General features: G+C 32.6%; 1 protein-coding gene across 1 annotated transcript; it reads left to right on the top strand.

Annotated features, from left to right (window-relative positions):
• Positions 1–9,139: 9,139 nt before the first annotated feature.
• LOC146994179 (uncharacterized) lies at positions 9,140–12,833 on the top strand. Its single transcript, XM_085826957.1, has 4 exons — positions 9,140–9,398; positions 10,182–10,289; positions 10,803–10,990; positions 12,084–12,833. Exons 1-4 carry the CDS (start codon positions 9,352–9,354, stop codon positions 12,182–12,184), a joined length of 444 nt encoding a protein of 147 aa, XP_085683083.1. The 5' UTR covers positions 9,140–9,351; the 3' UTR covers positions 12,185–12,833.
• Positions 12,834–14,442: the final 1,609 nt, after the last annotated feature.

The following is a 14,442-nucleotide window of genomic DNA, read 5'->3' as shown; positions in this document are numbered from 1 at the left end:
TCATTTATATATTACAGTTTTAGAAGAAGTCTTGTAGTAGGTGTAGAACTAACCTGTATAAGTATTGTGTTATATATCTTTCAACTTCAGTATCGATTGATTTGTAGACTTTAGTAGGTAAGTAACTCTTTCGTTTGACGTCACCATAATTTGTCATATTTCAATAGGCTTTCACCCTATTTCAATCTTGGATGGGGGATGTGATGTATGGGTGACGCCAAACCAACAAGATGTATAGAGGGCGCTAACTCTCAGTCTGGAGAGGCGCCAAAAGTTTAGTTTCCAAGAGGGAGACCGGACAAAGATGTCATACGGAAGGCTTGTGGGAGCCATTAATGAAACAGAAATTCACTTTTATTACTTTATATATTTCAGTTATTAGTAGTGCAGTTTAGTATTAGTTTGTGTTTGTAAAATAAATGTTTAAAAATACAAGAAGGTGGAGTTATTTCTCTATGAGGCGGTGGATGAAGAAGGCATGATATCACATATGTGTATGTTTATATATGTCGTGCCCATTTTTACGAACAATTTTAAGGGGTATTTACCCTATTTGTGACATTTTTATTCCAAAGTGGCTTTGTCCCTGAAGGACAATTGATTTCACTTTGCGATTTTGCGTTGAATCACTATAATGGCGAATCACTTTTCAAACTGTTGCCACCAAAAGTCCTGCATTATATATTTGAAGAAATTAAATAGTGAAATATCTACATAAATGTATGTATATTTCTTGCATTGTGATAAAAGAACTGTACATAGAGTATCGAATTTTGAATGACGTAATCCTCCTACGAATATGGGTATGGTGAAGACCAAATTTGAAATTTGTTTTATTATCGATTTCATATTTTGCAAAACTTTAACGAATTTTTGAATAACAAACTTAAAGATTTAAAAGCGAGCAAAAGCAACATTCTACGGGGAAAACAAAACCTTTCTATCTCCAGCGTGCGGAATTGTGTAGCGGAAATTCTAAAGATATGCTCATTTTAAAATTATTTTGCGACATTGCTATTGAACTGAATTTTATGGTTTAAGTACAAAGAACATGATATTTTATATATAAAGGTATAAAGGTAACACACAAAATGTTAAAAAAACGCCCTTTTAGACGTAATTTAAAATCAGATACACCTTTCAGTTTTTTTTTTTTTTTTTTTTTTTTTTTTTTTTTTTTTTAAACCATCGTAATCTTTTGATACTTTGGTGTTTTTCTTAGCATTCAGCAGGATGATTCGTTCCTGATCTTGCCAGTATCCTCGACTCAGGCAAGACTGGGGTCTTGCAGTTCGGGTTTCTACACTAGGCGTTACCCCGTGGATAACAAAAGTGGCCGATTTTCTAACACGTGAGAGTTTATTTTAAAAGTTCCATGAAAGTCCTTGGAAATGAATAATGAAGGGAAGAGAAAGTGCAAGGCAATGTGCGCAGTAATGATATAATGTGAGTGCAGTAAAAGAAATGCCATAAATTGCCATCCGAAGAAGTTGTCACAATCAATCATACATTGTAAGACACACATGTGCATAAAATTGAGTACTAACAATATTTAAAGAGATAGGTATTACATAATGCATACAGATAATACAGTAAAGTAAATCATAAGGATTTTTTTTCACATAAATAAATACACTACATACAAAGCTTAGAGGAGGTGCCTAAGCACTACACGAGGTCTTTTTTTATTGACATTGCTCATTGGATCATAGTACAGAATAGGGATAGTTGGGTTATTAATGTTTACAATATTTTCAAAAAATCTTTTTGCCAGTTTGGCAAAATAAATTTTAATTTCTAAAATATTGAGTTCTTGGTGAATAGCCTTATTACCTATGAACCAGCGGCTCTTAGTCAGTTCACATAGTACAACATTTTGCCTTGTTTGTATTCTGTTAATAGCTGTGGGGCTGGCATATCCCCATACAGGGCAGGCATAAGTAAGCATGGGACGCAATATAGTCTTATAGATCAGTAACTTACATTCAAGAGATAGGGCTGAGCTTCGAGTAATTAAGGGGGAGAGTGTACTTGTACATGCTCCGAACTTAGAAAGAATATTTGTAATGTGTGGGGCCTAAGTGAGTTGGTCGTCTAAGATGACGCCTAGGTAAAGAGTCTGCTTAGTCCAGGGGATTGGCTCTCCATACATTTGAAGCTGGATATTCCTGTTGATGTCTTTTCTTAACTGGTAAAGAGGATGGCATCAGATTTTTGGACGTTGATTTGAATTTTCCAGGTAACACACCAGGATTCCAGTGCATGTATGTGCGTTTGTAATGTTGTAACGACTGAGCTAAAAGATGCACTTTGTGAAAGAATCGCAGTATGATCTGCATAGAGTGCAAGAGTAGTGTTGAATGTTTGTGGGATGTCGCTCGTGTAAAGGTTGAATAATAGGGGCCCGAGAAGGGACTCAGGTCCTTATGGATTTGGGGGTGGAGATGTGTTATTGACACGAACGACAAATTGTCGACCTTTTAGGTCGGATAGAATGTGAGTGATGTAACCTGGTATTCCCAGGTTGATGAGTTTGTGGAGTAGGCCCCCATGCCAGACACGATCCAAGGCCTTGGCCACATCGAGAAAAAGTGCTGCTGTGATGGATTTTTCCTGTAGTCCTTTGGATATGAGTTCTGTCACATGATATAACTGGTGAACTGCAGAGTGCTTTCTGTGGAATGTCTGCTGTTCGTTGATCATTATATTATTGTCATCTACATGGTTGAGTAATCTGTTCATAATTACATGCTCAGCAACTTTACTGAGTGCAGGTAGGAGGCTAATTGGTCTGTAAGAGACAGGATCATCAGGAGGCTTGCCAGGTTTCAATAAAGGAGAGATAACTGCAATTTTCCATGTCGTAGGGAAATTTCCCAGCTTGAGCATATGGTTGAGAATTTTTGTTAATTTCAGCAGCATGTGAAGACCCATGTTCATTAACATTTTGTTGGAGACCCAGTCCAGGTCAGGACTTAGGGAATCCCGACTGGGCCTGACATATGAATAAGTCCGAAATGAGAGTATCTCAGCAGTGAAATAATTGCTAATATGGTGATTTGCATTGATTTTGGAAATATGATTTTTTGAAAATATATAAAACACATAACTTACTTTAGAGATTAGTTTCATTTTTAAATATTTTGCTATAATATTTATAAAAAAATATTTGAAGTATTAATTATTTTAACAAAATTTTAAACAATAATTTCGCCCGTATATTTAGTACTAATTAAAATTAATAAATCAGAAGTATTTATATTAAATTTATATTTCAATAGATGAATCTACCTTAGATTAATGTTTTTAGATGAAATAAAGTAATGAAACATTGCTAAATAAATCTTATGAGGACTTCAGATTTTTGAATGGGCAGATTTAGTCTCTTTTCATTCTAAAAGTAAAGCTGATAAACTATGAAAAAGATGCTAAAACGACCACGTCTGAAAGCGGTCATATCATGACGTTTCAGTCATGGACCTTATAAGAAATAGACTAACCAAAACGGGTTTTCTCCCTCGTCTGAGGCGTTGCCGGCTGTCACCTTGATCACATCCGGAGGAGTAGCGACGACTTGCAGAAATTTAACATTGTTGCCTATTGCAGCGTGTATAATTGTCAAAAAAAAAGCTGGTTGTAGCACCTCATTTCACAAATTAGAATTTCTACATATTTTATTTTTGAAATTGAGATTGATTTTCAAAAATTTAGCATATTTATTAAGTATAATTAACATTCGAAATAATTATAAAGCTATTGCATGCTTTCAGGACTGGATATTTTTTTAGCTTTTCCTATGCTGTAAGGAAATTTGTAACTACTTCTTTTAGAAAATAATATTTTAAATCTGAACTATTAGAAAATTTCAAACAAGCAATTTTCTCTTGCATTTTTTATGCTTTTTATTGGTGTAAATAAGTAAAAAATACTGAAATATTTAAAAACGAAGTATTGAAAGTTTTGTTTGAAATTCTAAAATGTGCTACTTTTTTAAAATTATAGATGAGTATTATAGCACAATTTCTATAAAGAAATATTATTTCAATTATATTTCGTAATACATCATAGTGATAAACACTTTTGACTCCTTAAAAATTTTATACATTTCATTCTAATATTAAAATTGTATTTAACCGTAATACTTAATTTTGCTTGTATTTTATAGTAATTATTTTTTTAATTTATTTTTAGTTCTGCATAACATTTTTTTATTTATTATTAAATAAAAATATTTAATATTAAAAATATTTATTTATATAAATTATTTAGTTATTTACTGTTAATTTAATTTATTAGCCCAAAGGGGCGGTAGCCTAGAAAGGCTGTTAGTTTCGAAGCGGCATTTTGCGCTGTTTTACTATAAGTGTCCGTGTCTCCTTGCAAATTGTTGTTACCAAATATTAACGCCCTGTATTATATTAAAAACATATAAATAATGAAGAATCTGCATGAATACATGTATGTTTTTCGCACTGTGACAAAAACGACAGTATCTAGAGCCATCAAATTTTGAATAATGTAATCCTTCACACAAACATGGGCATCCGGACGGCCGAATTCCGAATTTGTTTTAATCTCTTTCATATTTTGTAAAACTTTAACGAATTTTTAATTAACAAACTCAACAAAGTCAGAGCGAGCACTGTACGGAAAAAAACAGTTTTATCTCCAGTGCGGAAATTCTAAAGATATGCTGTTTTTAAACGTATGTGGTTTACTAGCGAAGAACATGATATACAATAAATATAGGTAACACACAAAACTTTTAAAAAGATTGCTTCTAGATTTTATTTTATCTTTTTTTTTTCCTTCATTACGCTCAGAAAATTTTATTCTCGGAGTTTTATGAATTATTAAAATAACTAATCCACTTTAATGTTAATAATTTAATGATCATGTAATCAAATAAACATGGTCTTTTTGTAATGTTATTATAGTTTGGAAAATAACTGCCTGAAAATGTTCATTAAATTTTAAAAAAAATTATCAGATCTTGTTTAATTTTACCTTATTTATTTCAAAGCATCGCGTAATATCAACCTTATTTAATTTTACTCAAAATTAAGTACATAAATTTTGTGCTTAGAGTTTTTACCGTTTTACCAAAGTAAAGATGTTTGTACAAGAATTACACGTGAAAAAATGCGCGAAATGCAGTAAAAAGTGCTTTAATGAGATATATTAAATTCTATTTGGAAAAAATTGTAGCTTTCATAATCTCATTACTATACAAGGTATCACATTTAATAATTAAAAAGAGTTATGTGATACAAACGCCATAGGTTTCAGTGTTAAAGTAAACCATATCGTCCCTACTCTTTCTTGCCGACATGTTGGTGAAGCGCGCCTCGCCACGTAGGTTAGTTTATCTCTTGTTAAGGTCCATGATTTCAGTGACGTCGACAAATTGCCAAGATTCTACGGCAAATATTTTGCGTCTTTGCAACGTTGTAAAAACGTCGTAAAAGTTACCACAACCACTTTGCAACCTCTCGGACCAGTTTGCAAAGGCTTTGCAACGTCGTGTGGCTACTTGGGTAGAATCCGTTCTTTTCGATTGAGTTCAAATGACTGATCCGACAATTCAATGCGCATGCGTGGTTAATGTTGGTGCGAATAGCTTAAGCAACTAGCATCGGCCCACCCGGGTGGCATATTTCACAAGTGCACATCAGCGAGGAACTGAGGGAAGGGTTTCGAAAATGGCTTCTATTGCTCTTGTGACGCTAAATCTTTGTGCATGTGAGCATATAATATTCTCACGGCATGCTATGCCGATGACACGGCACTTTTATATCACTCACTTAATCCATATCATGCAAGAAATAAATGACAGAATTACATTAATTACATTTCAGCCTGATTTAAAGGATGGAAAATTAAAATTTACCCTGAAAAATCAGAAGTGATTTACTTTAAAAAAGGAAATATCCCTCAAGACTTAGAAGAAATTACGATGGGCGGACAAATCGTGTCACGTGACCAGCATGTAAAATATCTAGGTGTTTATCTCGACCAGAAGTTAACTTTCAAATTTCATGTTAATTATAACAGAGACAAAGCGCAACGTGCCTTAATGAGCATATACCCTCTGATGTGCAAATATTCAATAAGTTAAATATCAACGCTAAAAGAACACTCTATCTACAGGCAATCCGACCCATAATTCTATATGCCGCTCCAGCGTGGGCAACTACTGCACGTTCAAACCGAGCAAGGCTTCAAAGTTTTCAGAGTAAAACTCTCAGATTCCTATCGAACTCTCCGTAGTTCGTTAGGAACACTGTCATCCACAATTCTCTAAAGATTTTACCATTACATGCCGAATTACTAAAGATAACATTGAAATTTTACGAAAAATGTGATTCCTCCACTCACGAAGTTATTAAAAACATAGGGGAGTACGACTATCTAATCGAACAGCCGCATAAGCGACCAGATCATAATGTTTGGTAGTTCTTGTATACATTTTGTTATTTTCAACTATTTAATCTAGATTTTGTTTCATCTTTATCATCATTTTCATCTTACTATGGACTTTGCCCAGTACCAAAACTGCTGACTTTATCATCATTAAATTCTTATATCACGTGACAGTATTTTCGCCTCAGACGAAAGAAAAAAAAATTCTGGGATTATTTTCCATTTTTACTGTACGATAATGTGTCAAATCTACGACAATGTATAAAAGATATGCCAAAATTATTAGTTGCTATTATAGCTTATCCAACGAAGACTTCGTCTGTGGCGTCACCCCTGATCAACCTCTTCACTACTGAAGACTCTGCACTTTTATTACAAGTGCACAGGACTTTTCCAGTTTATGGAATTTAATGAACTTTTACAGATTCTTAGGGAATTGATAAACTTGTAGTGGTAAAGGCCCTCGGGTCGAACACCACATAACGAATGATGATCTACGATCCGATCTCCGGTGTTTTATTTTGCATTTGTTTCGCAGTTATAAATGTACGGAGTAATAGCAGAAAATCTCATAGTGCTTTCGTTTAATAAGCTTAATTAATCGCTGACATTTCATTTTCGCGATTTTTATCGCGCACTGATATTTGGATTGATGTTTACGGCGTATTATTGCATGGACCTTATAAGAGAACCCAGCGGGCGGGGCGCGCTTCACCCACATGTCGGCAAGAAAGAGTAGGGACGACCTGGTTCACTTTAACACTGAAACCTATGGCGTTTGTATCACATAACTCTTTTTAATTATTAAATGTGATACGTTGTATAGTGATGAGATTGTGAAAGCCACAGTTTTTTCCAAATAGAATTTAATATATCTCATTAAAGCACTTTTTACTGCATTTCGCGCATTTTTTTTCATGCGTAATTCTTGTACAAACACCTTTATTTTGGCAAAACGGTAAAAACTCTAAGCACAAAAATTATGAACTTAATTTCGCGTCAAAATAAAGTAAAATTAAACAAGACTGATAGTACGCGATGCTTTGAAATAAATAAGGTAAATAAACAATATCCGATTTTTTTTTTTTTTTTTAATTTAATGAACATTTTCAGGCAGTGATTTTCTAAACTATAATAACATTACAAAACAATCATATTTATTTGATTATATGATCATTATATTATTAACATAAAGGGGATTAGTTATTTTAATAATTCATAAAATTCGGAGCAAAAATTTTCTGAGCGTAATGAAGGAAAAAAAAAAAAAAAAAGATAAATTAAAATCTAGAAGCCATATGTTTCGTTGGATTAAAACTCTCAAATGACTCAATATCCTGTACATAATTTCGGACTTCAGATATGTAAACAACCAAGCACGTAATTCGTTACATCCACAATTGGGGAGGTAACGAAGTCTAGGAGTGCGAGTTCTGTGGAATAGTCTAAGCTGTCATCACTTTGCCGCACAGGCCAATGGGCGCAGCGGATATCTTGAAAACCAGACTACTATCTGCAGTGAATATCAAAAATGGTATCTTACACCAGTTACGTTTTTAATTATGACAAACGTGGTGAGGAAAGGAAACAGATAGAAATTCAATTATTGATGCAGAGAGAAAAATATTCCAGTGTTCCTCCACTGTCCAAGAAAAGGTCAACATTTCATCATTAATTTCTGAAAAACGCTGCTGTGTACAGGCCAGAGAATCTACACTCAAAGTTTGTTTTCGCTGCACTTCGCGAACTTCCTACAGACCGCTAGATGGCGCTAATCTTTTGTTATACTCAAGGATGTTAGAGTACATGGAGATGGCGTCCCTGAAATTGGAGTACAAAGAAAGTGAAGCAGGGGGAAGGAAATAAGCCACGCCACGTGAGGGCAAGAAAACGAGTGAGGTAAAACGCCAGCTGGTTTCAAGTTCTTAGTGTGTTTCCTGATTTTGTATGCATAGATGTGAAAGGCACAGAATTGTTTCAGCGAAATAATGTCTACATTTCTGACTTCATGTCCATGTAAAAGAATGTTACAAGTAGAATAATCGAAATGTGTGTTTCAATGGCCTTCAAGAAAGAGTTTGAGTATTTTCTTTGTGTAAAGTACTTACCTTTTCATAGTAATAATAAAACTGATATTCGTAATTAACTTATATGAGATGGCAAAACGATAAGTAAACAAGTGGAGGGGGCGTGGCTAGCTCTCCATGGAAAGGAAAACAGTTTACTTTAATGTCTGATCATAATTACATTACAGGTTTTACCTTTTATGTGTTTAACTACATTTTAATTTGTGCTCAAGTAAATATATAATAACTGGATTTGATTTTTAGTCAAATTTGTTGTGTGAGTTTTAAAATAACAACGTAAAATGTACATATTTCTATCATTGTTTATTCAAATTAAGTTTTTTTTCGAAACATAAGTAATATTTATAACATGAAAAATTTGAGAATTATATATACTTAGAAAAAGTAAATTATAATCAAGTTATAGTTTGAGTACATCGTTACTGTTCTGTGTTCACAATACTTTTAATGCTAGCATTCATTAATTACAGCATGCAATTACATAATGTAGAAATTATTGCGATTACATAAATTAGAAATTATATTAATTGCATAATGTAGAAATAAAATGAAATGGCGAGAAAAGTAAAGGAAAGAGGACTTGAAGAATCTGCGATCCTTTACCAAAGAAGCTATAGTGAGAAGAAGTCAAGCTTCGACTGCACAGCAACGCCACGGAGAAAAACTGAGTCTAAAATGTGTCTTTTTTGACAACTTTACAGGCGTAAATTCAGGTTCTCTGAAATTCATTCACGCATGCGCGCTAGAGCCAGAGAGTTTGTCAACAACATCGTAGAAGTCGTCATAGCGCGCCATATTGAACGCTAAGCACGAGGATTTCAGCAATTTTGAACATTTGGAAATGGAAAAAAATAATGAATCACGCTCTAGTGATCCTGCGTGTGAAAGGTACGTAAAAATATTTAATTCTTATACCTTTTCATAGTGGAATTATTTTTTAATTACCAGAGTTATGTTCAAATCCATTCCATAACATGGGATGGTAATCAAATATCATGTAATGAACGATTATTAATTAAGTTGGCATTAAAAAAGTTAAAAGTTTCATTGGAACATTTTATTGAAAAATTATAATTCCTACTGTTAAAGAAATCAGAAGTATTTCGAAAAATCTCTATCAAAGCTTCTTACGCAAAATTAGTATATTTGTATATAATTGCGAGGATAAAATCAAGCAATCATGGATGATTTACTATGATTGCTAATGAAAATTATTTCAGTTCTTCATATCCGATCTTTCCTGCAGTTATATGTAATGTATATTGCAACTTCTTCTATTTTCGTTTAACCAGGTATCAATTTTTTAGTTCATGATATTTTCTAATTCTATACATTGAGCATTATTTATAATCAAAGAATCTTTATAATAAACTATTCACAGATATCATTTTTTTGCTACTAAGAACTGCAATATTATCCCAATTTTTAATTATTTTTTAAATTAATTTTTTAATAATTTTTCAAGTTTTAAAAATAAAATTATTAAAGTAAATTAGCTGCATAATTCTGGTGTCATGATATTCATTGGCTCTTTTTTTATTTTATTTCAACCTTGCAACTTAAATGTATTCTGTAAATTAATTATTAAATATCCATATTTTATTTTTATATTCAATTTTTATATATTCTGTACTGATGTGATTTAAATCTTTATAATAATAATTCATTTAGGTTAAATGATCCTTCACCAAAGGCTTATGTGCGTTTTGTGGTGTGTAATGCCAATTCTTGGTATTTTCCTGAAAGAAAATTCTTTCGGTTTCCTAAAAATCCAGAGAGGTAAAAATTTAATTTTTATTTTAAGTTATAAGTATTTAAAATGCATGAAAATAAGTACAGTATGACAGATGAAGAAATTTTTTTAACTTTCTGTTATTTAAACAAATTATTCCTTTTCAAATGAAAACGTTATATTCATTAACATACTTTGTGTGATATTCAATGTTGCCTTATCTGTTTAGCCTAATTATATATACAATAGTAATAAAATATTTATGTAAATATTACAAAATCATAGAAGCATTAGTTGAATATATGCATCAGCTAAAATGAATTTTTTCATAAGCAGAATGCTTAAAAATTTAACATTAGTTTGAGTAAAATGCATAAATATTAATTTTTTTGTACATAAATTAGTACTTAAATGTTATCTACATGTCAAATTTCTGGAAAAACTAAAATATGTATTTGTTTTGCACAGTAATAAGTTACATTTTAAATGAATGCTTAAAACTAGTGTTCCCTGTGTAAAGTAGGGTAGGTGTAAATTTCATGTTGTTTTAACTTTTATAGATCAGCACAATGGCTTGAAGCATGTAGAATTTACTTGATTGGACGTGACAAGGAAATATTAAAGAAGCCACCTTCTCTTTTATATCGAAGTCGTCTTTGTTCCGCACATTTTGAAGACAATGCATATTCCACAACTAAGAAGCATTTTTTGCATTCGAGTGCTAAACCAACAAAATTTGGTGAAACAGGTATGCATTAATTTCAAGTTTATATATTTCAAAAATTTTTAAAAATTTAACCTCTTATATATTGTACTGATCAACAACTTACTATGTTATCTTAGAAAGAGAGTAGTCTGCTGTCTTTAAAAAGAGTGATAAATCTTTTTCTGAAGGATAATTTAGTTTAATCTCCCACAGAAATTTCATTTGTTTACATAAATAATATAACTTATTTATTATGAAAGGACTCTTCTGCTGTTTCTTACATAGTCAATTTTGGTATGAGAGAATGTAAAGTAACCCTTTTTTAAAATCCATTAAATTTTCCTTAGTAAATCCTTTATGGATATAGCAGAATGTTCTTAGAATATGATGTAGCAGAATATATTTACGCAAAGTATAATTTTAGGCTTTGAATCAGATTTACAAACTCAGGATAAATGAAATTAACGATAATTAAAAATAAAATTAAAACTTCGGCTAATCTTTGGAATATGGTAACTGGTAGTTTGGCGACATTTTGGTAAGGCGATAAAGTTTACTAGCTAGGACTTTAGCAGTGTAAATGGATAAAGTCAAGAGTGTACGCAATGCCATTTTTGTGCAATTCTGTGATGTTTTTTTAAGTCAAAATAGATCGACGTATACATGGATGATACCGTGTATGTGCAATTCTTAACGCTGCAAGCAGTGGGCGATTCTGCACTTTCTCCCAATTTCGCACCTAATCTTCGTGATGATTAAGCACTTTTGTTCCATAAAAGTTCTAGCATAAGCGTAATTCGGTTAGCAAATTGTTGGAAAAAAATGTTGAGTAGTAAAAAAAAAAAAAAAAAAAAAAAAAAATGCCTTTACTTTGTCAAAACAAAATGGCGTCCAAAAAAAAAAAAAAAACAACTAGCAGGGTTGGTCGCCAAAAAATCGCCAAGTTACCATAATCCGAAGATTAACCAAAACTTCTTTTCTTAAAACTAAATGTCAAACCGTGTTAAAGGTTAGTTAAATATTTATTTGTTTAGAGATGAAATATTCATAAAATAATTAATTGATAATGATTATATTATGAATTATTATGCATTAGTCTTGTTATATATATATAAATTTTCTTTTTCCTTCCTAGCTGATGAGCTGTCCAGAAACGAACGACAGAGTTGTAAATGTTCATCAGCTGTCTATGAAGTTGTGCTCGAAATTGCAGCAGCATGCAATCAGTATCGATGATAATTCAGGTCCTTTGGCAGAAACAGATTCTGGCACTTCACAAACAGATTCTGGCTCTCTAGAACTTGGTTCACACCAGCACTCCATAGAACTAAATAATATCACCGAGACACCAAAAAGATTAAAATGCAACAAAAATTTAACACCAAAATCTTTAAAAATAAGGCAGTTAAGTCATAAGCTGGCATATTTAAAACGAAAACATTCAGCAAAAAGGAAAGCAAACAAAGCTGGAGTCGAAAAGGCACTCCAGCTGATTAGCTCATTAGTTAGTTCTGTAGTTTTCACTTTTATAAAATCACAAATAAAAGCATCAAATGTGTCAAAATACGGACGAAGATGGTCACTGATGGATAAAAATTTGTGCCTTCAGATCTATCTTAGTAGTCCAAAATCATATAATACACTGAAGGCTTTTTTGCATTTGCCCAGCAAGCCTACATTATTGAAAGCTGTATCTGGTATAAAAATGGAACCTGGATTTTCAGTTGCTGTGCTCAATGCCATAAAATTAGTTGCTAGCAAACTGAAAATCCATGACAGGTATTGCATCTTATCCTTCGATGAAATCACTTTAAAGCAAAGCTTATCTTATGAAAGAAAAGTGATTACATTGTTGGATTTGAAAATTATGGTTCCTACACTGAACTAAAAATGTTTCCCGAATATGCAACTCATGGTCTTGTTTTTATGGTCCGTGGGCTGTGTAAAAAGTGGAAACAGGTCATTGGCTATTTTTTTTCTTCTCACACTACTCCAGGTTTTATGTTGTGTACTTTGGTCATGGAAGCCCTATCAAAATTATTTGATTGTGGTTTGATACCTGTGGCTGTTGTTTGTGATGGTGGTGCAAACAATGTAGTTACAAAAAATTTATGAAAGTCACAGAAGAAAGACCATATATTATATGTCAAGACAAAAAGGTATTCACACTTTTTGATGTGCCTCACCTTTTGAAGTGCTTGCGAAATAATTTTAGAAAGTATGATGTTAAATTTCAGGGTGGCAAAATTGCTAGTTGGAACCACATTGTATCTTTGTGGGAATTTGATCGTAAAATGCCTCACAGATGTGTTCCGAAATTAACAGACCGCCATGTAAATGTGGATTGCCTTAGTGCTATGAGTGTAAAATTAGCAGCTCAGGTCTTCAGTCATTCTGTGGCTTCAGGCCTGTGTTACCTTAGTGCACTAAATGGCTTACCCGCATCGGCTAGTCTTACAGCAGATTTCTGTTCAAACATAAATATTTTATTTGACAGTTTGAACAGTAGAACACTTAAGCACTCTAATCCTTTTCTTGCAGGAGTTACCAAGTCATCGATTCACTTAAAAACCTGGAAGGAAAAGATGGATTTCATCAAAGAATTTCAAACAGAAAAAAAAAAATATCTTTCCCAAGTATATTTGGCTGGAAATTAACACTATCAGCAGTTCAGCAGTTAATTCCAGTTCTGTTGGAAGATGTACCATTTGTATTAATGTGTCGTTTCACCCAAGATGCCTTGGAAAATTTTTTCTCTGTTGTTAGACGTAGAGGTGGAAATAATGACCATCCAACTGCATATGATTTTCAACAGAGGATGAGAATACTAATGGCACAGAATATCATAAGCACAAGTAAGCTATCAAACTGTGAACCTGATAACGATACAGTTTTGATACCTACAGAGTTGCTGACAGTTATCGATAACACTGAGCCTGGAAATGGCAGTGATGTAAATGATATGGAAATTGACTTTGATGATCCCTTATTGGTAGCAAATGAAAATTCTGATACTAGTGCTTGTATTGCAAGTACATCATATGATGTATTTTCACAAAATTCAGCAGCTTATGTTGCTGGATATATTGCTGGAAGGGCATTGAAGCAATTTCCTTGCACTTTATGTAAGAATATTCTTCTTGTTGATAAATCTTTGGGTGAACACACTTACTTTTGTATTTTAAAGAATTTGATGTAGTGAAAAATGGATTGTGTTACCCCTCACAACTGTTTACATTTACTGTTTGTGAGATGGGTGAAAAATTTGTAACTTTGTTTGATAAAATATGTAGCCAAAAAGATGTGAAATCCAAAATTATATCCCAACTGAAACTAATTGATCATGAATGGCTTACATGCCATTATCATGCAGTAAAAATGTGGGAATATATTGTCAGTTCATATGCTCAGCTTATGATATATTATAAGCTGAAAAGTATAAATAACAGCTTGAAAAACAGACGTAGAGGAAAGAAAAAAATTATTAAATTACA

This window comes from Stegodyphus dumicola, chromosome 11 (genome assembly GCF_044657685.1).
Source record: "Stegodyphus dumicola isolate Sdum_Otavi_A_Nest chromosome 11, ASM4465768v1".
Classification (NCBI taxonomy): Eukaryota; Metazoa; Arthropoda; class Arachnida; order Araneae; family Eresidae; genus Stegodyphus; species Stegodyphus dumicola.
Note: the sequence above shows the minus strand (reverse complement) of the source record. Positions and strands in the feature narration are given on the sequence as shown.

Coding starts and splice junctions, on each gene's coding strand:
- LOC146994179 (XM_085826957.1), top strand. CDS start 9,352: ATGGAAAAAAATAATGAATCACGCTCTAGTGATCCTGCGTGTGAAAG. Junction 9,399..10,181: donor AGTGATCCTGCGTGTGAAAG/GTACGTAAAAAT, acceptor TAATTCATTTAG/GTTAAATGATCCTTCACCAA. Junction 10,290..10,802: donor TTTCCTAAAAATCCAGAGAG/GTAAAAATTTAA, acceptor TAACTTTTATAG/ATCAGCACAATGGCTTGAAG.